At 44.8% G+C, this 23,505-nt stretch overlaps 2 protein-coding genes across 2 annotated transcripts in view; one reads left to right on the top strand and one right to left on the bottom strand.

Moving 5' to 3' along the window:
• Positions 1–9,123, bottom strand: part of efnb3b (ephrin-B3b) — an 89,083-nt gene extending 79,960 nt beyond the window's left edge. Inside the window, exon 1 of the mRNA XM_040040679.1 lies at positions 7,511–9,123. Coding sequence (XP_039896613.1) covers positions 7,511–7,659 — 149 coding nt within the window. The 5' untranslated portion in view covers positions 7,660–9,123. The remainder of the gene's footprint in view (positions 1–7,510) is intronic.
• LOC120739024 (tenascin-X-like) overlaps positions 1–23,505 on the top strand; it is an 877,833-nt gene that overhangs the window by 737,649 nt on the left and 116,679 nt on the right. The window lies entirely within an intron of this gene.

The following is a 23,505-nucleotide window of genomic DNA, read 5'->3' as shown; positions in this document are numbered from 1 at the left end:
AATGATTGCGGGGGATGAAATCCATCAAAGACGAGGCAGAGACATCATTTGACTGAAGCCTCAAAAGACCAGAATGCAAGTTGACTTTTGAATACGAAGCATGACTCTTACAACGGCTAAGAAAATCTTTGCCGTATTATTATCCCGGTTTTCGCCCACACACGGCACTGAAAGCAACGCATGTGTGTAAAAATCAGAAAGCGCAGCACAAGTCGGCTAAAGAAGATGAGACAAAGCGGGTTCACCACTAAATGTAAATTACAGCGCTTTATCCTGGAGTAAAGTGAACTTCAAATATTGATTGTACAGTGGAAAAGTAGCTTTATTTTAAAAGGAATTGATTTAGCTTTTGGCAAATTAACTCCATCAACACGTTGTTCTGCTACGAAGCATTTGGCATCATTTCTGCCTCCGTGAGCTTGCTTTATGTGAAGTTTAACCACTGCGTGTGTTTGCATCTTATCATATAAACTGTAGAAGTAAATACCAGGAGGGGAAACAGCTGCCAGTCTCTTAATCGCTCCGTGCTAAGTTGATCAAAGAGCTTATTCTGCTCAAAAAGTCAATGAATTCCTTTAAAGCTTACCAGGTTTCACGCTGGACTTCACAGGGATAAATATTATGGGACGTGTCAGTAATGAGAAATGAGGGCCTGGCTCGGTTGAAGTTGAGCAGGAAGCAGCTAGTCATTGTGGTGACCTATAGATCATCAGTCACTCTCGCTAGCTGGGACATGTCACATCATCCAGTACCTCTGTCAGACCTGGTTGTGCTGCCAAATAATCCATCTCCCTCTTCACTGTCTTTCATGGCTGTTTTTTGGTTTTTTTTGTTTCCCTCTCCGAGCCTGTCAGCTCTCTGCTCTCGTCCTGTCTCCTCTATCTTTGCCTCATCTCACCCTGACAACACCCACTTCTTCTATTTTTGCCCTCCTGCTCATATCGGTCGAAGATGTTTGGCAAGACTTCAGCTGTGACAAGGCACAGCTGTCCGCTGACAAACCCCGCTCATTTGTCTCTCTTGTGTGCAGGCGCACACACGCGCGCTCTCTCTTAGCATTCAGTTACAAAACCGTTTTGAGCCTGCGACCAATCAAAGCTCCGCGCTGACGTCCACCGGGAGATGGCGAGGGGAGAGTGATGGAGTTGCGGTGTTGATGAAAGTGACAGGATGTAAAGTCCGAAACTGGAATGCATTCTGGCTGTTGAGAGAGCAAGATAAGGGAAAAGAAAACATTTGTCTTTTGTTTTGCATTTTACAAGCTCTGCGTAACTGTATAGGTCTATGCAAAAGAGGACTCCACCTCAACTGCCTGCGGGGAGAACAGTTGTAAAAGCACCAAACAGGTGTTGCAAAAAATGTTTTTCTACCAGTTAATTTTAGCGCTAACAATCTAGCCTTAAAACATGGAAATGAAGTCAGCCGCCGCGCTGAGAATAACTCAGTTTGGTGTCAACAGAAATCAAGACTTCAAACATGTTGTAAACAATGCTGTGGTATTTTGTGGGTGGCAGGTGGAGCTACATCAATTACCTGGATGGGCTACTCTTAACTGTTAAAAAGCAGAGACTAGCCAAAAATAAAAAGAGGAAGTACCGTCAGCTCCTGCAACGAAATGCTTGTTAGCTAGCTAGCTAGTTAACCAGCTAACAGAGTAGCATATCTTTTTCAGGTAAAAACCACACACACGTGTAGCTAGTGTGACATAGCTGACACGTAATTTGAGACTACACTAGTATCTAGAAATTATGTTTTGAGGAAACAAAGATTTCAGCACCACCATAAACCACTTGATGGGAAGCGGATTTGCACATGCCATTTACAGAGCAGCCTAGAGCTCGGGGATCTCAACACACAGTTTAGTATTCAGGGCACAAACGCACACATGCCACCACATCCTCTCTGTCACAAGGCAGAATCCCGGCACACAAAATGACAAGTGTCAGCTGCCTCCCTGTCGCTATACTGTTTAGCTAGCTGTAGCTGCAACAACGTGAGCCCAACCTAAATGTTGTGAGGATGCAGCCGCAGAGCTAGAAGACTCTAAACTGAAGAGCAAAGGAGTTCGGAGGGAGGAGGAGTAAAGAGAAGAAGGGGGCTCGAGGAAGACTCAAGGGCAAATAAAAGGCAGGATAGAGGAGTTGCTCAACACAGTGACAGAGGTTGCCCTTATACTGCACACCCCTCTGGCGTATAAAATCCACACACACTTTGGTACTGGCTTCCCAATCCACCAGTCTGCTCCCTCTGTGTCACCCGGGGGAGGGAGAGGGGGATTGACCTGGCCCAGTCCAAATGCTGCCAGGAGGATTGGATGATCCTGCTTAGAAGGGTGTGCTGTGAAGCAAGCTAATGAGAAGGCCTGTGTGTGTCTGTGTGTGTGTGTTGGCGGGCCTCGCTCAGGGGTTCTGGGTTCAGCCACCCAGGGCACTCTGCCCGGTGATGTTGGGGACACATGTGACCCCGTCAGACCTCCGGCCTGGATTACTGTTACCACCACTATGCCTGTGAGCGTGTGTGTGTATGTCTGTGTGTTTTTGTGAATGCTTGCAGGGAAGAAAGTTGCTTGTTTTTTCATGTGTTCCAACATTTTTCAACCAGCCCAGCCAGCCGCACGCTTTTAATCTCCTTCATCCCAATCATCAGCACTTTTAACAATTACCAAAAATCCCAAAGTCACTTCGAAAAAGTCCAAGGGACCGGGGAAGTAAATTAGTTCTTTAGCTAACCCCAGCATATTTACAACAGCGCTTTATAGCTGTTATGATGTTGATGAATGTGCACTGCCCCTGCCAAATAAACTTATAATCGAGTGATAAAATAATGAATGAATTCCGAGTGGAACAACAGCCCGTGACACGTGCCAGTTTCCTCACCTCTACTGTGTGTGTGCGCACATCTGCCCTCCTGTCTAGTCTAGTGGTAAAGGTGTGTGTTTATTGCTCACTAGCACACGCTACAAAGGAGATAGATTAGGACCACACACTCTTTACACATGTGTCCAACAGTGATGAGGTCGAGCCTCCCGAGGCTCATTTGTGTATAATATGTGTGTGTATGCAGACGCAATAGATACGTCTGTTTGCATGTCTGTGTTTTCATAGTCAAACCCCTTACCTGTGTGTCCATCTGCCCGAACAAAGGAAGAAGGAAAGAGGGAAAAGGAGAAAAGATTGCTGCCTCTGGTCGGATTGGCTGCCTCCTTTTTCTCCTTCCCCTGGCCTTTCCATTCTGCCACATCAGCTGAAAGCTCTTTTCACAGCTCCTGTTGCTCTCAGCTCGTAAACTTACACACACTCCTTTTTTTCACCGAGGGGGAAGAGTGACGGTAGGAAGAGAGAGAGAGAGCGAGGGAGCGAGGAAACAAGGCGGTGGGGGGGGGAAGGGGCCTGCTGCCCCGTTGGTTTAACTCGAGCAATACGGTCCATATCATTTTGATCTCGCCTCCTCTCTCGGCCACATTCCTTTTTTTTTCTGCACTTCTTCCTAAAAATAAGAAAAATAAAAAAAACGCTATACCCAGTGGATATTGTCTAATCATTTCGCCCAAGGATACGTGTAGGCTTACCAGGCTCCTGCTTCCTTACCCACACAGCCCGGAAAAAAGCCTCCGAGCATGAATTATTCATGAAGTCAAAACCTACAGGATGGGTGTAAACGGGTGTGGGCTTTTAAATATACAAACAATCTGTAAACGGGTGCTGGAATGCTGCTCCCGTGATATGACCTACTAACACCTATTCCATAATAAGAATAACCTCCTCAACCAAAAACACATTTGTGGCGGTGACTCCACCAGTCTCTCTCTCTCTCTCTGGCGGCTTTTTTTTTTTTTTTTTTTTTTTGCAGTTGAAACACTTAGCCTAGTTAGCTAGTCTTTTATCCGGCGCCAATTAGCCAACGATTAATGAATTATTGAGAAACGGGAAGGGTGGCGGTGGTGGGGTGGAGGGGGATTAAATTTTAATGTGGATCTTAGGGGGAATAGTTGTATTACAAGTCACCGCAAGCAGCAAACCGGGAGACGCCCACCCTCAGCAGCCGTTTACAATAATCTACAGCCGTTTACGAAAGCGTGTAAAGAGGAGAGGAAAAAAGGGAGAGAGTGCGAGTAAAGGAGGGGTGAATGAGCGCTTTTTTTGGCATTAAGAACAGACGCTGCAATCAGACTTGCAAAAAGGTTCCAGAAACTACAAAAGTCCATATGTCATGATCAGATGAGTGACCGAAGCCAGCATCCTCGTCTCTCTGTGTATGTGTGTGTTTGGGTCACCTGCCACCCACGCCATCTTCGCCCCTTCCCCCACCCGAACTCCCAAGCAGTAATGTAAGTTTCGATCTTTCATTAGGGTGGCCGTGTAAGGCCGATAATACGAGATGCTGAGATAAGGATAATATATGTCTGAGGAGGAGCTCTTCCCAAGGTGATCGTTCTGGTTCAGTTCCCTCTTCCTCAAGCAGAACCTGTATTGGCACTTGAGACTTAACTGGTATTGATCTACTTAGGGTTAGGGCCGTCTCCACCCCCCGCTCTGCTCTCCCCGCCACTCGGTGTTTCTCTTTCACCTCCCAGCACCTGTCTCTGTTTATATTCCTCCAGGAAGGCTTCTTGTCAGGCTGTGGTAGCATCAACCCGTGGAGGGGTCTATAAAAAAAGGTGGATGTCCTGGTGCATTCTGATATTATATTTAAGGAATTAATCTGGCAGCTGAGCACCCACCCCCCCTCCCATCCTCCCTCAAAAGCACCCACAGATGCCTGCTTTTCCTCCTCACCTCTGTCATCCCTCGCACATTTTTTGGGTGCGTCTGTGGCTGCTGTAGCGTCATAATTAGCGGCTGGATGTGACACATGTTTCCAATTTGCTACGTCTGGTCACTGCACCGAGGTGGTGGTGGTGGGGCGGGGGTGCAAGAGATAGAGACAGACGGAGAGTGACAGTAGGGAAAAGAGGGAGAGAATAATAGAGGGACAGAAGAGGGGGGGGAATGAGAAGAGATGCTTTGATTGTAAAATTCCAGGCCAATATGGATATTTAAAACAATCCACCATGTTTTTCCCCATTAGTTTACCTCGTTGTTTATTCCAAGGGAAACAACAAAATTGCACAACTGCCCTGATTTAAAGCTTTCAGTTGGAACACTTAGCCAGCTCACAAATGATGTGGCACAGATGGTAATTGCAAAAGAAACAAGGTGCCAATATCACAGTTTGCTAGGCTGGTATCAGTCCATACCTGCACTACTGATATTAGGCTGATATTAGAATTTATGCATCCCTGCAGAAAAAAACAGAGAAGCAGTGGATACTGAGGCGTGAGAAGGAGAGAATATAAGACAGAGGATGGAAGAAAAGATGGGAGGAGAGGTGGAGGGGAAGCTGCAAGTGGATGGTCCAAACTTCAAAGAGGCATACGCAGCAAAGGTCCAGAGGTTAACAATGTGACACCCCATTTACTACACAGACAAGATGTGAACCATACGTGTGCTCTGATTGCTGCAGCTTCTGCTTACTTTTCACCTCATTTCTGAAACCACCTGTGTGTGTGTGTGTGTCTTCCAGAAGCGTGTCCTTGGAAGAAGCAGACTATTTAGACAAGCAGCGGGCTCTTAACATATTTCAGCCCAGGGCCAAAACCTATTCTGCCCCGAGGCAGCTGATACTAGAGTACTGCTCATGTCACGTAGAGAGCAAGGAGAAACAAGTACACGACAGCATGAAAAAGGGCCAAGAAAATAAACTGGAGGAATGACTAAGCTGATTAACTATGAATAGTAAGCTTCGTGAATAAGCTTCATAGTATACAAAGAAAAGGGCTTTTTGTATTTTGGATGGATATATGAGCGAGCAAATCTGTGGAAATGACAGCAGAGTGTGGCGTCAAAGCCACCGCCCGTCTAATTGCGAGCCGGGCCCATTCACTGAGCCCTAACACCCACCTAACACTAAACTCCATTAGGAGACAATAGCGTGGAATCACCTGTAAGGCTTCAAAAGCCCAGACTGTGAGCTTCTCTGTGGAAATTACCCTCCCGTGTCCAACTCTACTCCCTGTTGGGCGAATCCACCCACTGCTGACAAAAAGCCCTCATTAAGGGCTTCATGCCTGGCTCCACAGCAGGGGCCCACGCACAGTCACATCTGTGGAGAAGTGGAGAAACTGGGCAGGACGTAGCCTCCAGCGCACGGACGCATTAAAAACCTGTTAGTCTCTGAAAAAGCCCCTGGCATGGGTGTGAGTTAAAGCTGTCTCGGGGGGGCCCGGTTGGCATAAGTGAGTCAATTTTCTCTTGTGTTTTTTTTTCTCCCTTCTATAAAGTGTACTTAGAAGAAATGGGAGCTATTCTGGAGCGGTGCTCCATGCTGATAGCCTGCACAGAAGTGTTTATCAAGCTGCAAAATATCATTGTTCCAATTTGCCAACAGAAATGTAGCTAGGATTTGCAGAAATGAATCTTTGTGTCACTGAAGGAAAAAAAAAAAAAAACTCCCCTCTTTTCCCTTCCATACAAGCCGCCTTGTTATTCTCCACCTCCCCTCTTCCACCACCACCTCCTCCTCCTCACAGCCAGCAGGTCCATTCAGACACAGGGAAATTGGCAGAGGTGTGAGAAAAGTGGTGTCAGTCATTAAGGCTGGACAGCAGAGAGGTGTTTAAAATGGCATTTCCTCAGCTAATGCCTGACACCTTCTCCGTGAGGAAAAGGAGGAGGAAAGAAAATGCAAATGAGCTCGGGCAAAGTGTGCAGACTGGGTGTTTGACAGGCCTGAGGTCCAAAAGGAGGAAGGAAGTGCTACCCTGGACTTTAATCAAGGTCATCCAGCAACAGCAATTAGAGCATCACACAAGTCTTTATCATCCTACACACACAGCTTCCATCTACGGCCTTAGAGCTCACGGGGACTTTTAGAGGCGCTGCAGCTGGACCAGGAACAATAATCAGTGTGACAAATGCAGAGCAGCAGCATTTATCAGATCACAGTTTAGACTGAGCAAACAATACTGAGAGTGAATACAACAATGACGGAAAGGTCTTATTTTTTCTTCTTCTTTAGATACCGCAAAAACTGTCCAAAAGGAACCCTGACTGAGAAAAATCAGCAGTGTCGGTAAGAGGGGCAGTCTGCTGTAGGCCTGCACTCTGTAACGAATTTCTGACCTTATCCAACAGACGGTGATGAAGGTGCTTTTTTAAAGACACTCCAACAAGCTGTCAGAATGGCAGCCTTCACAGAAAAAAAAAATCAATATTCCGAGTTAGGCCTGCACTTTGTGGTGAATTTCTGCCTTTATCCAACTTTATTTTCTTCTTTATCGCCTGTGTCATGTCGCATTACCGCTCAGCAGTGCACTCAGTTTCTTGCGTTCATAAAACGTTTCATGATTCTCCCGTCGCATGCAATGAAACCACAAAAAAATCAGTTTTCCCCAAGCATGCTTGGAGAACTTCGAGATCAACCCTACAATTAAGTCAGCCAGTGAAACTGTGAGGTCTGCGAGCGCTCTTACCTTTCGTTCAGGGAATTCCAGTAGATGGGCTCCAGGTTGCTGGCTGTCGTCCCCAGTAAATCCAGTAAGAATACCAGCAGGATCCCCAATCCATTCCCACTTCTTCGACACGCCATCTCAACCCTGACACCCAGCATATGCGGCCCCATTTAAAAGCGAGATCTTTTCTGCGGTTTCGATGCTGTTGCACACGAGGGGGGACTCTCTCAAAACAATAGATGCGCGGCTACAGCCGATCAGGCTATAGGTAGAAGACAGTCAAAGTGTGAAGCCAAAGCCCGCTCTGCACAACCTCATGGATCCGAAATGTGGCAGATTGTAAGCGATCACAGCACACGCACTGAAATGTGCGAGGGGAAAAAGAAACTTGTTCAATCCGCGCGTCTGGGTGTCCAAAAAACGATTTCTGCGCGTCCACAGTTGCATTAATTCTGTGCCAATCCCATGACTTTCCTCGTTAATCTGTCCTTCCCTTTTACTTCTCCAAACACAGCGCTCCTCGGCTGAAAGGTAACTCCACGTAATCAAAAATATTTAAAAGAAAAAATGATTGCCACCCAGCCTCTAACTCTGTAGCCTTTCGGTGCGCCCTGATTGTCTTTTTTTCCGAACAATGTTCCCTTGTTCTCTGTGCCGACTCTGTGCGATTTCTCTCCCATTACCTTGTTTCCTCGCAAGAATATCTAGCTTCCAGCATATCAGAGAGGAACCGGGGAAAAGAAATACTGTCAGTGTGGCAGAAGGGCGCAATCAAAACCAGGTCAAAAGTGTGAGGGTGAAACGTTTAAAATGGAAAAGATGTTACTCGTGTCCACAGCTCCATCCTCATAAAGACGTGTTGATGCTCGGCGGGTTCAGTCAGTGCGCGTTACAATCCTTAGTGGCCTCTTTATGGAATCAAAAGCAAACACACACGGGTTGTAAATCCTTAATAGACACGCTGAAAAATAATAATCATAAAAAAAGATCCGAAATCGATGATAAATCCAAGAATCAATTCAAAGAAACTGAGAGGAATAAATCAAAGCGCTAGAAAAGCATCTCCACTCTAATAATGTCACACACAGGCCAACGTGAAAGTTCTGAAGTGATAGAAAGGAAAAAATAATATTAATAATAATAAGATGCGAGTTGTGAGCATCAGTCCCGGCTGGAAATTATCTGATGCGGCGCATCATTTGGAGAGCAGGACGCGTCGCTTCTCGGTCATGGAAAAGCGCTTCATTCGTTATCTCCTCCGTCTCTCTGCCTCAAAATCCCACTGCTTTGACTCGTCCTAACGCTCGCAGCACATTGACAGACCGACTGGCTTGTTTGAGAGGAGGAGGAGGAGGGAAAAAAGGGGCATGGATGAATGGAAAGGAGAAAAAAAATCCCCATCCTCCGACTGGCAGGCAGGGCGCACTGACGGAGCGCAATTCTTCCAGGCTTTGTCGGCGGGGGCGGTATCGAGTCCCTTTCAGCACCTCCTCTTTCCTCCTCCTTTTAGAGTCTCGGCCCCCCTTCTCCCCTCTCCTAACTCGGACCTTTGGACTCCCTGGCACTCTATTCTGCCTCCTTTCAAACGCCGAACAAGAACCCCCTCCACCACCACTAGCTCTCTAAATGCTCACCAACGTGCGCCCCTGAAAGTGACGAAAGAGCAAGAGCGCCCTCAATGTATTGACTAGTGCCACATGTATTGACATGTGGCACTGAGGCAGGATCGTATTGGAAAAACACAATCCAGATGCAGTTTTACAAGGATTTTTCATTCAAATGTCCCCGCAAAGCTACTTCCTATAGGAGTGATTACTCCAGACGCAAAGCGCCTCACAGAACAGCAGGAGCTCGCGCTATGAGGCCTCGTGGATACATAAAGCAAAGTTACAGCACTGTTTCAGGGATGAAGTTGAAAACAGGAACTTGCACCGAAATGTCTCCTTAAAGAGAATTATGATATCTCGCATGATCACTGGGCCGGCCTCACCTCGCTACATCTGCGCAGTGTAAGGGAAAAGAATCCGCTCTCCTTGTGTGGGAGGACAGAGCAGAGTCTCAGCAGCTTCAAAGCGGGCAGCTGAGCTTGATGGGTTGCAGGACGATCCGGGTGGCAGGACCCGCTGAGGGCCACACACACACACCAGTGTTTACGGTGGGGCCCTCAGCCTCCCCACTCATCCACGGCAACAAGCCTGAGACTGGACTGTCAAAGCTGTGCCTGTGCTGCCACCAAGTGGTAGATAGAGCGCATGAGCCTTAGGGGAAGACTGACTAATTCTTTAATCCCCCAATGTGACAGCCCCTTTAGCAGTGCATTATAAAGCATTATTGGATTTTGGTGTTTGACAAAGAGTAGATGATAAAAAAAAATCACACTTTCCCGCTCTCTGTTGCATTATTTGAAAATAAAGAAATAAATAAAAAGCACAGTTATTGCAGTAGTTTGGAATGCCAGCTTTTACTGGAATAAAGTGACAAGAACGGATCAATATTCTTTCTTTGTTTCACATGACATGACATCTGCATGAAGAATTCCCCCTAGTCCATGCATGACTTCCTGTTCCACCATCTGTAGCCGAGTGCAGTAGAGCCGCTGATACCTGAGAGGAAGAGATTCTGTAATATCTTTTATTGAAAATATTTCACTTCACAAAAACAAAGAGGAAGAAAACTCTACGCACCCCTGAACACGCTCTGCCATTCCTGCACAGCCGGGGAGGAGAAAGGAAATGAAAGTGGGAGAGAAACAGAGGAAAGCAAGAATGAGGGCAGCGACTTATGGGAAAGTTGTGGCTCAGCAGACTTCAATTCAGTGTCATGCTCAAGGGCACTGCAGCACATCAGCTGAGTGAACCTCCAGGCGATCAAACCGAGGGTCCGCAGGCAGCCGGGGATACTCGGAAAGACAGAAGTGCAGACGTTTCCCTCTGCAGTGCGAAATTACAGCGTGCTTTCTTACGAGGATTGTAATTGCAGGGTTATGAGAGCCAAACAAGAAACAAATGCAGCAGAGAGATTTTATAGAGCTGGTCAGAGACACAGAATGAAAAAAAAAAGAAAAGAAAAGAGAGCAGAGATGGAGCTGTTTCTGTTGCACTGACCTCCAGAAACCTTGGCAGGGCACACGACAAAGCTAAATGTAGTGGAGGAAGATAGACTGGTTCAGAGACAACAGCAGTTCAGAGGTGGAGCTGGCACGAAAAACAAACCTTCTGCTCTGTCTGGGAATCTATCTGTGTGGGTAAACTGGCGGGCTTGTGGCTCTCTCGCTCTATTTTTGAGTGGAAGATGACTCGGTTAAAAAAAAAAACTGCAGAGCTATAAGACACCACCTACATCAGATCTGCCATGTTGCTGAATAACAGAATGTACTTTCTGGAGATGTATTCATCTGCTTAATATACACTCAGAGCTGCGATGTTGGTGTTTATTAGTGTTCATTTATTCAGGCTGACCTCATTTACTGCACCGACCTTCAACTCTTCTTCGCAACCACATCTTCTCCCCGGTGACTCTGCCGCAGCTGCCAGACTTCACCACAGACACACACACATGCATACACCCACATAGCACACATAATGTGCTATACACGCATTTACACAAAATGACGCGTGAGCATCAACATAAGCAATTACACCAAGTGCATGGTTGACATTATGCATGCAGTGGAAGGTTAGGGATATACACACACATACACAAACACACAAACCAAGCGCAGACACCCACGGTGGCAGCAATACAAAGACCTCAGACAGGAAAACATGCACCCTGATGGGAATGAAATTCACACCAAGGGTGGTACTGATATGCGTGTGTGTCTGCGTGTGTGTGTGCATGAGGATGTGGGTTGTTGTCAGAGCATGGCACCCTCTTCCTGCCTTGCAGATGATAGATCTCAGCTCCTTTTTCCTTCAGCATCCGTCTATCCCTGTGAGCTTCCCTCTCTCGTGCTCTCTCTCTCTCTCACACACACACACACACACACACACACACACACACACACACACACACACACACACACACACACACACACACACACACCCTCTCATCTCCTTGTGACAGAGAGAAAGAGACATGGGCTGGAGGGGGATTAAGTAAGGGCAAGGGAGGGGTTGTGCAACATGTGATGTGCAGATCACACGTACCGATGGCACTGACTCTGGATCCGTTAAAAAAAATTGCACCTGACAGCCGACTTCTCCCACACCTACTTGCATTCGCATACTTAAGCAGTGTCCATGTGTTTTTCTCACTTTAGTTCAAACTAAGAACATTTTTCCAACTTCTAATTGACCTAAATTGAGTTCCAATGCAAACAGCTTTCAAATTAAAGGCTTTTTTAGGCAGAGGTGTTTCTAGGATGTGGTTCAGATATATGTGTATGTGCATGTGGTAAAAATGAAGAATGCTGTCTCACACCTCCTCTGCCATACGTCCACCTTTTCAAAGTGAAGGTGTTAGATAGTAGTTGCAAGCACAAGTGCTTTGAGGGCACATTTTTGGTGTTATTTAACATCCATCCATCCATTCATCCATCCATCCATCCATCCATCCATCCATTCCATCCATCCATCCATCCATCCATCCATCCATCCATCCATCCATCCATTCATCCGTCCACTTCCTTCCAGTTATCCAGTCCAGGGTCACAGGGTGACCGGATCCTATTCCAGCTGTTATTTAACATGATACAGTTATATTTACAATGTTGCATTAGAAGGAAAAGACAGGGAATCCAGCCCACTTTGTCCCCTAATTACCACCCATGGTTGCCATAAACCAACATAATTATTGGCTGGGGGGTGTTTTATGCCCTCACCTCATTTTTCATGTAAGATTAAACTTGATTTTTCCAGCGCTGTTGGACATCATCCTCCCATAGCGCAGGGAAATAGAGCTGAAAACATTTCTCTCTGTCTTTTCTGAGATTTGTTCGAAACGACACTCCTAAATCTCACTCTCTCGTCCCCCAGCTCCCACTCTGAACTTGCAAGTCTGTTTTTTTTTTTTCATCACTTTCAACTGGGGAGGGATCAAAGCCGTCGAGCGGGAGGTCCTGGATGGCTGGACGAAAATAAAAAGCAGTCATTCACATCGGACACCTGAGACCATCCTTGAACAGGGACATGCATGACCGCCTGTTATCACAGGACCCTCAAATCTTCGTCTGGGTTATGCGACGGCAAACTAAAATGTCTCTTTGACAGCTGAGCGACTCCATCCACCGGGGAAAGGTGAGACGTGTGGATGAAAGGTTCGGGAAACACAGAGTAGATCTTATTCATAGATCTTTGCCAGGAAATAGGTACAAAGTGATGCACTGATGTCGTATACAACTGAATGTTAGGGTGGAAAAAAAAATCATCTAAGTAATAAGTAGTAAACCGTGTAGCAAATGTGGCTTTCAAGTCTTTGGCTGTGACCTTGCTTTGCGACCCTCTACAAACTGAACACACAGAAACCTCGGAGTATTTAAGACTTTCTCCTCAAAACATCTCATTTGATGTGTAGAGTCCCAAACCCCAGAGGATCTCAGAGGCAAAATAAGCGAAGATTAAAGAAGAGTGACAAAAAGTTGCATGAAAACTTTAAATAACTTCTTGTATACCTGATCGGGGTAGCCACATCTCCTAATGCTGAGCTTTACTCTTTGCTAAAGTTTCAAGTTGTTTAGTGTGCCTCTTGCACGCTCCCATCATCCCTGCATAACCTTTTTTTTTTAAATACACACACACTATAAAAGCCCTTGAACCTAACACACCTACTGTATTCTCAGCTGTAAACACATCTCAGAATGAAACCAGGTGAAGCTGTGGAGCATGAGGTTCAGTGGGTCAGTAGTAAAATATCAAGGCTGGCCTAAACTTTGCACCAACTTAAGTGAAAAAGTCTGATTTCCCAGATTTCTCTTGCTGTCCTTTAAAAACATCTGTGAACCACATGCACTGGTATTGTAATTCAACCCAGTGATCACTGCTCCGCTTCCTTTAAGGTTCTGCCGTGTGCAGACCCCTGTTACAGGGTCCGCATCTCCTGGATTCAGTCTTTTTCCCGGGACTTGACGAGAGAAACAAAAAGTGTTGCCAGGGAATATTTCCAGCCTTAGCCTTAAAATATTACCTGACCTGGTCCCTCGTGAGGTGCAGGCCACCCAGAGTGTCATCCGAGAGGATTTTCACAATCTTTGTGAGGAACTTTGTTGCTTTCCTCATGTGGACAGTCGCTCTGCGTGTCTCTGTCTCCCCTCTCTCGCCTGCCTTTTCATTTTATCAGTAAGACACCTCTTTGCCCCTCCTAATCTCCTCCTCCATCTGTCTCCTCAGCCCCTCGCAGAGATCTTCTGACCCATCGCCACCTGCTTCCTCTCCACTGATGCCGCCGACTCTGATAAACCTCCCCTTCGGTCACTGTGCAGCGGGGGAGTAAGAGAGGGAGGGCTGTTATGAAAGGGTGCAGGGAATGGACAGGCAGGAGGACAAGAGTTGTCATGCTTGCAGCCTGAGGGCAGGTAGGATGATTTTAGGCCCTGCTTCTCTACCTTTCCCCAGAGTGCAATTACGCAAGCAATTACTCTCCCTGGGCGATGCACAGCCGCTAAACCGCCAAGATCACATCCAATCTGCCAGAGCCGACTGGGATACTGGATGCTTAATGTACTTCAATAGGCTCACCCTCATGATAACAAGCTACAAAGATGGCCGGGGGGGGGGGGGGGGGGGGGGGGGGGGTGGAGGATGAGGAGATGATGAAGTGAAGGGTAGGGACAGTAGAAGCGCACGTGCTCAGTTGATATGTATGAGGGCTTACATATCCGTGAGAAAAATATCAATGCAGAGCCTCTCGTCTCTGCTTGTCAGCGACTGTAGAATACGATGATATGACACATCTTTACTCTGCATTAATCTTCCTAGCAATTTCAGATGGATATCCATGCGTGTGTGCCTCCACATCTGGAGTGAATAGAAGGAGATCAGGCTCCGGAGTGAAATGAAACCTCTGGTGCTGTGCTTTTCCCCCAGCTTCAGAGCATGTGCAGGAGTGCAGGTGCCAATTATTTTCACATCTAATGTAAACCAGAGAACAAGGACACGTCAATCACAGCTGCAGCCTTTTGGAATGGAAATGGGATGTATTCATAGGAACACCGCTATTTTGGCGGCTGATGAAATGTGGGTTGGTTGGGATTTATAAAAATATCCCAGTGGATTCAAGTTTTGTAAGGAAAACCTCAAGTCGTCTGAACTTCAGACTGGTCCGTCCATAATGAGCAGAAATTGTGGCGATGTGAAAATGGAAAACTATTACTGACTGTGAACAATAAGGTGTTTCAATTTTTGAGTCATGCTCATGAAAACATTTATTACTCTGGAATGTCACTCATATCCTAACCGGTGTTAACAGAAGAAGCCATTGATGATTTGCAGGCAGGCAGCCAGGCACTAACAACACATTGACGAACAAGGTGTGCTGCCATGTGAGCTCTTTTGTGAGTCTACAGTCTAATGCTAATCAAGCAAGAATTGCTGGGCCTAAAAACAATAAATGGAGCAAATTTGGAAGTGTCCAAAATTGCAGCTCCACTAATGGCCACTTGTGGTTGGCTCCAAAAGTGAGTCAGTCCCCATAGACACCCACCTTAAAATGTCCAATGTTAGAAGCAAAATAAACCTCTTTAGAGCCTTTTACTAAAAGTCTTTCTGAAATGAAACGAGCAGTACTACATTTATCACATATTTGGTACAATAGTTGAAAAAGATCCCGAGCCAGCCTTCCTGATCGCATTACTCAGTCTGTTGGTGTTACCAGCTTCAATTCTGCTCCCTCAGCACACAAAGTACAGTGTACTTTCCACATTTTAGTGATAGAAAATCTCCATCATTTTGCATCACATATTGATGGATCTCAGCTTCTTTTGTAAATGAGACCTGCTCGCTTCCTTTTTGTTCGCGGCCTCTATTGGTTTGCTGGTTCAGCTTGTTGTTGATGTGGATTCCCAGGATAAACTCGCCCTTCCTGAAGTTAGTCACCATTTCTTTGATCTTATTTATTTACAAGTACATGAATCCTCCCAGACCACTCCACAAAATCATCCATGAATACTCTGTACTCCTCCTCATGCCCATTATTTAAACATCCAACCACTGCAGGATCATCAGATTGTTTTTGTAGGTGGCATGAGTTATACTGAGGTTTGCAGGCTGAACAGCAATGGTGACAGCACAGTTGTCTGTGGAGCTCTTTACTACACACCAAATCAAACAGAGCACTGTCCAGGCTCACACACTGTAACCTGTGTCAAGTAGTAAGTCATCCAGTGATTATGATTTTAGTTAGAGCTAATTCTTCCTTTCATAACAACTATATGAGGTGCTAAAGTTTTTTTAGAAATCACTATTTAAGGTTTAAAGCTATATACAATAGCGCTGTGGCTCATTAACGATAAAGTGGATACCGATACAGGGCGCTAGCTGTTTGCTAGCACTCACCTTTGCTAACATTAGTCAATAAACTGTCTTTGTCTTTTAGTGCATTTGTTATCAATTTATCTATCAGGTAATATGTAATATGTAAATACTTGAAATTCAAGTATTTTTTACCAAATGTGAGCACTAATTAGTAGGAATCTCTGTCAGTACATGCTATAGATGCACCTTGCTAACCAAGCTCGCTAGCTTAGCTCTTGGTTTAGCACTCCTTCTCTTCCAAAATGTTCAAATCTAATGTGGTAACATGACCATTATAATCTGTATAGTAATATTTATTAATATTAGTGCCTGTGGTACTTTTCAAATTCTTCATTATGTATTTTGTTGTGAGTCAAACAAAATTCTGTCGTGGAACAATGGTGGCTGTTAAGTTGTGCGCAGAAAGTGACATGTGAAGCAATGAAAACAGAGAACGTAACATCATATTTGCATGTGGGGATGATGAAATTAATACATATGAAAATAAAAAGAACTGGAATTTGTAATAAATGTTTTTTACAAACATAGAGATGTTATTAATACATATATACATACATATGCTAAGATTTTGGGGCATATTAGCATGCCAGTATTTGCTAAACTGCCCTAAACTGTAAAGGTTAGAATGATACTAAATTTTACCACCCTTTCCCTGCTCTGTTTCCATCTAGTACTCAGCTTTATCTAAGGTTTAAAGCTATGTCTTGCCCTCCATGTCATACCTGGTATTTCAGGACCAATTTGATAACTGGTTAGCTAAATATTTGCAGTCAGTAGCCATTTCTTCACCTTTCTAGTTGCACGAAAAGACTGTATTTACTGTCAGCACAGCCAAGTCGGTGAAGAATCAATTTAGCAAGGTTCAAAAACGCATCATCACCTTACTTTTTGGTGGTACATCCCAGCTACAAATCTTTTGTCATTGCTCACATTAAATGGGGTTAATATATATTTGAATACTTTGCACTTACGTTTGTTACAAAGCCTGAACTGTAGACTGTACCAAACAATGTGGGGGCTGTTGAAGTGCCACGGATAATCTATTAACTCGAAGAAAACTCGATGGAACAACAGCATGCGGCTGCTGTGTCAGAGCAGGGTCAGAGTGAAGCCCTGTGCTAAGCGCCTGCCAAATACATTCAAAGTGTCTGAGAGATAAAGGAGGCGTCCTTTTGACATTTTAAGAAATGCCATGTATGACAACCTCTAAAAGCTACAGGAAATCTGTTCCCTCTGCTTCATGTTCTTAAAAAGCTCTTTTCCTTTTAAAGGCAGCATGAGAGTGACAAACCAGAGAGCAGTCTAGACATTTTAGCATCTCCAGCTTCAGAGACGTGTATGCTCCTCTTTTTTTCCTCCATGCTAATTCAACCGGGGGTCACACGGCTGAGTGTTTGCTTGAGTGCCTCACTGTGGGATTAGGAGATTCAACAGGCAGACAGCCATTTGAATAATTGTTTTCAAATGTCTTTCTTAATATCGAGATCCCATTACTTACTATTCGCCACACTCCCTAGCGATGAGCGCCGGAGCTTTGTGTGTATGTATGTGTGCGTGTGTCTAATGGAAGGCACTTATGCGAGGCCATGGAGACTCGCTCAGGATGCCACATAAATGGAGGCGCAGAACACAGAAACACAGAACACTTGATGTGGATTGGCTCATTAGCTGCACAAGTGGAAAGACTACACTGACTGCAGCCACCTTGGGATGAAGATAACGGCTTTGCTGTCAACTGCGGGACAGCGCTGAGGTTTGGCCGACACGGCTTCAAGGAGCACAGCAACATAGATACCATTTGTAGTGACATATATTTAGAATTTAGTCAGTGTTCTGAGTTGCTTCCAGAATATCAGCCCTAATAGAGCACATAAGCCTCCAAAGATTGATTTAATAATGGGACTGCCTCACTGAAAACCACTGCATTTAATATTAAATCAATATGTAATTTGTGGTTTTAGCCCAAGGGCAGAATGTTTTGACCATGAAAATAAAAATGTATTGGCTAATTATTAAACCGACCTGAAAAATAAACAAGGTAGTCAAGAAAAAAAGATGATAATCCTTAAAAAAACAAAAAAAAATCCATCTGTATTAAATTAATCTCAATTCAATTAGCAAATAACAACATAGTTCACATCAGGGCACTTTACTGAGGTGACGACCTCACATAATCACAGAGAGAAACTCCATGACTGCCTTCGAGGAAGCACTTGGCAACAATGCGGGATGGAAAAATGAAGGAAATTAATCCAATTTGTAGCTAGCCTTGAATATTGTAGAATCACTCCACAGCACAATAGCACTGACTCAGGGGAGGTTCAAGGCCGATGACTCGATGACTGATGGCAAACAGCTGAGCTGTTAGATGATGCACTGTGGTTACCAAGTAATAGTTCATTTCTTTTTTTGTGCAGAGCAGCTAGCATACAGCCGCCTGCTGCTAGCAACAAGTTAGATAAGGGTGATAAGAGTGAGCCCAGCATTAAACCTGGAGGCTGAAAAACTTGAATAATGGCCCTGTGCTGGTGTCACCTTGCATAGATGTTGTGCTATGCAGAAGGGGACTGCGGGAATTCCACCTACATAGAGGCTGCAGAGACAAACTTGCATAATGTTGACTAAAACACCAACAGAACATTGAGTGCAGTGAGGCTGTGCAGGTATGTGACGTGTCGAAAAGCTGACTGTAACAGAAGAGAGCCACAGCAGAGTTCATGAGAAGCACAGAGAGTGACAGAAGCAGAGTTTTAATCGTTTTTAAATCTCAGTTTTTATTCACAGCAAAGACCTTATTTGCATTATCATGACTTCAGAACCTCATACAGTATTTGCTTCCCCTTGTTTTTCACACTGCCCCCTGGTGGCAGTACACAGCTTCAACATGAACATGTACAGTTTTTTGCATTTTTGCTTCTGTACAGACTTTCACATTTGAGTCATGCTGCATTTCCTCCTTTGAGTTGCTCTACCAGCCCTTTACTGCAACCACCTTCTGCCCTTGCTTATATCTGATTATGGCAAAGGACTTTTCTACTCTATTTCAGCATCCAAAGCGCTTCGTACAAGAACTTTTCTACGCTTAAGTGCTTTCTGTGTAACATTTATACATATTCACAGTCTGATGGATACACCAGGGAGCAACTTGGGGTTCAGCATCTTGTCCAAGGATACTTTGGCTAGAACAGCCAGGGATGAAACCACCAACTATCTGCTCAAAAGTTGTTCTGTTCATCTGGACGTAGCATTTTCAGTGGGAGAGTTGATTGAACAGAATCAACTTTTGGGCATTTACTTACCTGGATGGAGCATGCATCAAGACACCAACTATCTGATTGGTGGATGACCCGCCTCATGGTCCGTCTCCTAATCAGGTGACGGAATCGCCCACTGAAGAATATCCCATTTATTTCTTATTTTCTTGGCCTGATATTGCACTTAAAACAACAGTTTGAATTATTTTCAGGCATTATGCTGGCTTCATTTGTCGTGAAATAGCAAGGAAACCTCATGATGCCATGAGACTGGTCATCAGTCAGTAGTCCAGTTAATTCTGAGCCTCTGTAAATGGTGGCCTATGTGTAAGAGTGTCTGTAAAACCCCATGAATTAAAGCCGAAAAGCTACACTTCAGTCACATCTGGATTGTTTGATTTAAACAACATATCTGTGGCGATGTACCGAGGCAAATGTTCTCTTAGTCTAACAATATATAGGCCTAACTGTAGGTCTGTCTACAGCTGCTTATGTTAAGATGGGTTACTTGCTCCCTTTTGCATTTAGAAGCCTAATTTTAGCCACTGTTGATATTTAAAATTCAGACACGGCTGGAGATGATTCAATAAAGTTCTGTTTACTGCACATAATGAAAAACTCTCATCTGCTCACAAAAGGTCTCATAGCTCAGGACGGATATAAAGCTGTGTCCAGATTGACTACGGGCTGATTCGATTTAGCCTTCAGTCGCCGGTGTTATAACCACTTTCTGTCCTGATAGCAAAGAGCAAACACTCAGCTCACAGTCAGTGCAGCAAGTTCAATACGGCTCTCATTTTGGAGATTCAAATCTTTTGTCAATACTTTGCATCTCCTCCTTTATTTCAAATGACAGCCTCAGCCTCACACACACAGGATAGCAGTGTTTTCTGGAGACGTGCCTCGCCTCTCTTTACAGACACTTTTTTTTTCAGCTGTTCTTTACTGCAGGGGTTGCGTTGCTCGAGCTTTCTCTTTAAATATAAACCCGAAGGCGTTGTGTTGGATCCAAGTCAGGCGACAAACTTGCTCAGGTCATAGTTCTCACTTTTTTCTTCTTTAGAAACTGGTGTGTGATTTTGGCAGCGTGCTTTGGATCGTTTTCACGCAGCAATATCCCTCCTCTGCCAGGCTTCTGGAAACTGCGAGCCATCTTGTTTGCCAGTATTTTGGTTTATCCACAGGCATTCACGGTGCCGTCTATAAATGTCAACCGTCTGCACTCCTACAAGGCCGTATCATCATCACACCCCCACCTCTGTGCAGTCACCGCGGTGGTCCCAGCCAGGCTGTTCCATCTACCCGAATGTAAACATCTGATCCATTTGTCATGTTCTTTAGCAAAGTTTTAGCCTGCAGTTTGGTGCCAAAGAGCAATCAGGTCATTTTTTTTACTTTTTTCAAAGCTTGACATTATGCGATGTCCTTCGCAAATGTCTGAGCTGTCACACAAATTCAGATTTCCATTGATAACCCCGGTGCCAAGTCTGTAGCACTCGCCCATCTGTTTTCAGAGCTAGACTGTTCAAGTAGTGCAGCACTGTCTGTGGCATTTCAAGAGGACAGCCACAGTGGCTCTGATTAGTGGTGCTGTGGCTCGTTCTGTAGCTCCTGATTTCTACTGCAAATGTTTCTGGTGATTTCCAGCAGGGCACTGACCTCTCTTAATGCTTTTCCATCCTTCTTAAGTCTCACAATTAGATTTTTTAAAATTAGAGGAAGTAGAGGAATAATGCAGACATGCACCGCTTATAGAAAGATCTAGTAGAAGTACTCATGGGCAGGTATTGTGAGGTATTATCTTAATTAACGGCAATTTGAATGGCCAAAAGAAAAAACCCTGCATACTTCAAATCACTAATAAAATCTGATAACAACTTTTGCCAAAACAGGAGGATTTAAAGGTTTTAAAGGACTTTGTTTTCCCCTGAAGATGATGTTGTTCCACCATGTTTGCTGCGAGCGAATCCTGCCGTGACTCAGGATCCTCTGTCTCTCACACACAGAAATTAGCAAAACTTCTGGTCACAGGACGGTTTTGCTGTCCACTTTGGTATATGTATGGTCTGTGTTTTTCATTGCATTACATTAACACTGCACACTAACTCCAGGTATATGCTGTGCACCAAAGGTGTAGATTTCAAGGTGGGTGCAGGAGTATCTAAACTCATGCAATCATTCTCCGCGCCCTCAATAAAATGATGAAAGAGGCAGAGGACATATTTAGGAAGAACTGCTTTAATGATTTTACTCTGAAAGGAATGTCTCGACAGCAGAGGGTCTTTTTAATGCATAAAATATTCATATAAATTACAAAATGTCAGCTGCATAATGCGACTCTCCCATTTCAGCACATCCCAACGGAGTTCTATTGAACTGAGATCTGTGGAGGCGGTCTGAGTGCAGTGAACTCCCTGTGATGTTCCAGAAACCAGATTGAGATGATCTGAGCTTTGTGAAATGATGCATTATCCTATTGGAAGCAGGTATTAGAAGACGGGTACACCGTGGCCATGATCAACAACAATACTCTAAACTTTAAATGATGCCCACTGGGTGCTAAAGGGCCCAAAACGTGACAGGTAAATATCCCCCATATGATTACACCACCAGCAGCAGCCTGGCGTTTTACTGCAAAACAGGATAAGAGGCATGCTTTCATGGTGTTTACACTAACTCTGAGTGTTGCAGGAGACATTAAGACTTCTGATGTCAGTTTGGAAGATGTGTAAATTGCATCTTCAGTTTCCTGTTCCAGCTGATGGAGGTGGCACCCAGTGTGGTCCTCTGCTGCTGTAGCCCATCGGCTTCACGGCTTGACATTTGCACTCAGAGATGCTCTTATTCATTACCTTGGTTATAACAAATAGTTCTTTGAGTTGTTGGTGCTTTCCAATAAGCTTGGTTTGGTCCATGTCCTCTGTAATTTCCAGACTGTGCACCCAGAGGACTGCTGCTTATTGGACAGTCTTAAAATACTTGACCTCTGACCCCGAGGTTCAGGCCATGGAGATTTGAACTCATGGTGACGACAATATCATGAGCCTTTTATGGCTAGTTGCTGTGTCCAATCTTTGTTTTTACTCACCCTCTGAAAGATATTAAGGCTTTTAAGGTGTGTTTCCCAAAGAAAAACCTAAAATCACATATTTGTGACGTGTGAATGCTGCCGAGAGCTGAACAGAAATCAGAATTCTTGCAAGCGTATATAGGCAGGTTATGTCCCCATATATAACAACACTAGTTTGATATCCGACAGAATGATAACACTGACTCTCGTGTCTTGATCTGGCAAATAGGAGAATAAATCACGCCTGTGTGTTCACGTGCGATCACGTTACACGAGAAAAGTCGAGAATATTTATATGAAAGCACAACTACATTGTTCTGTGTATATGTCAAACAGTTACCTGCTGGCAGATTTTCATGTTATAGACGTTTCCTCTAAACTCTGATGCAAAAATGACACAAATTGGTGAACAAAAATTCATCCGAGTGCAGGAAATTGTGTCCAGCCCTCAAAATTTCCAAGAGGGAGGACCCACAGACCCCAAGCTTAATGTGTCCCCACCCCACCACGCTCCCTCCGTGTGTCAGTCATCACCCCACTCACTCTTCACTCTGGTGGGGCTGAGATACGGACGGGTCCAGAGCAGACAAACAGGCAGCAATCGCTACACCACTCGATTATGTATTTCTCTTATTTAAAACCTTTTTTTTTTTTTATGTGCCCCCAATTTTCCGTCTTGTCGTCTTTCTGCCTACTTTCCTCTCCCAAGGCGGAGACGGTCGCTAAGCAACCCGCACAACACAACACTGCAGCTCTCCAACTTGGCTCAGCGCTCGCCGTGCCCCTGTGGTTTCAGACAATCAAATACACGGGTGCGTGCGAGTGTGCGTGCACGTGCTCGCACAGAAAGCGTGTGTGAAAGGTGAAAGCTATGAATAGTTTCCATCTCATAAGCAAAAGCCAACAGTCCCTTTAGCTTTTAAGAGCTGCCTCTTGACTCGAGTGCGGCATCATCTTGCATTCATTGAGGATTTATTGCAGGGCATCCAACTCTGAACCGCCTTCCACTGAAAATGCAAAAATGAGTGAGGCTGCGAATCTGTGGAAACGTGCTTTTAATTCATTTGAATAAAACCAGCAGACAGCTCCCTGTTGTGCACGGAGGCGTCCATCTCCAGACTTACCTTCAAGGCCAACGCGATTCATAACAGAGTACAAATTTGTGTAGAAATAATAGCTACAAAATTATAGCTCCCATTGCTTGGCAACATATCTGAATGAATG

Source organism: Simochromis diagramma, unplaced genomic scaffold (genome assembly GCF_900408965.1).
Source record: "Simochromis diagramma unplaced genomic scaffold, fSimDia1.1 OVJJ01000317.1, whole genome shotgun sequence".
Classification (NCBI taxonomy): Eukaryota; Metazoa; Chordata; class Actinopteri; order Cichliformes; family Cichlidae; genus Simochromis; species Simochromis diagramma.
The sequence above is the reverse complement of the archived record's forward strand: the minus strand, read 5'-3'. Positions and strand labels throughout refer to the sequence as shown.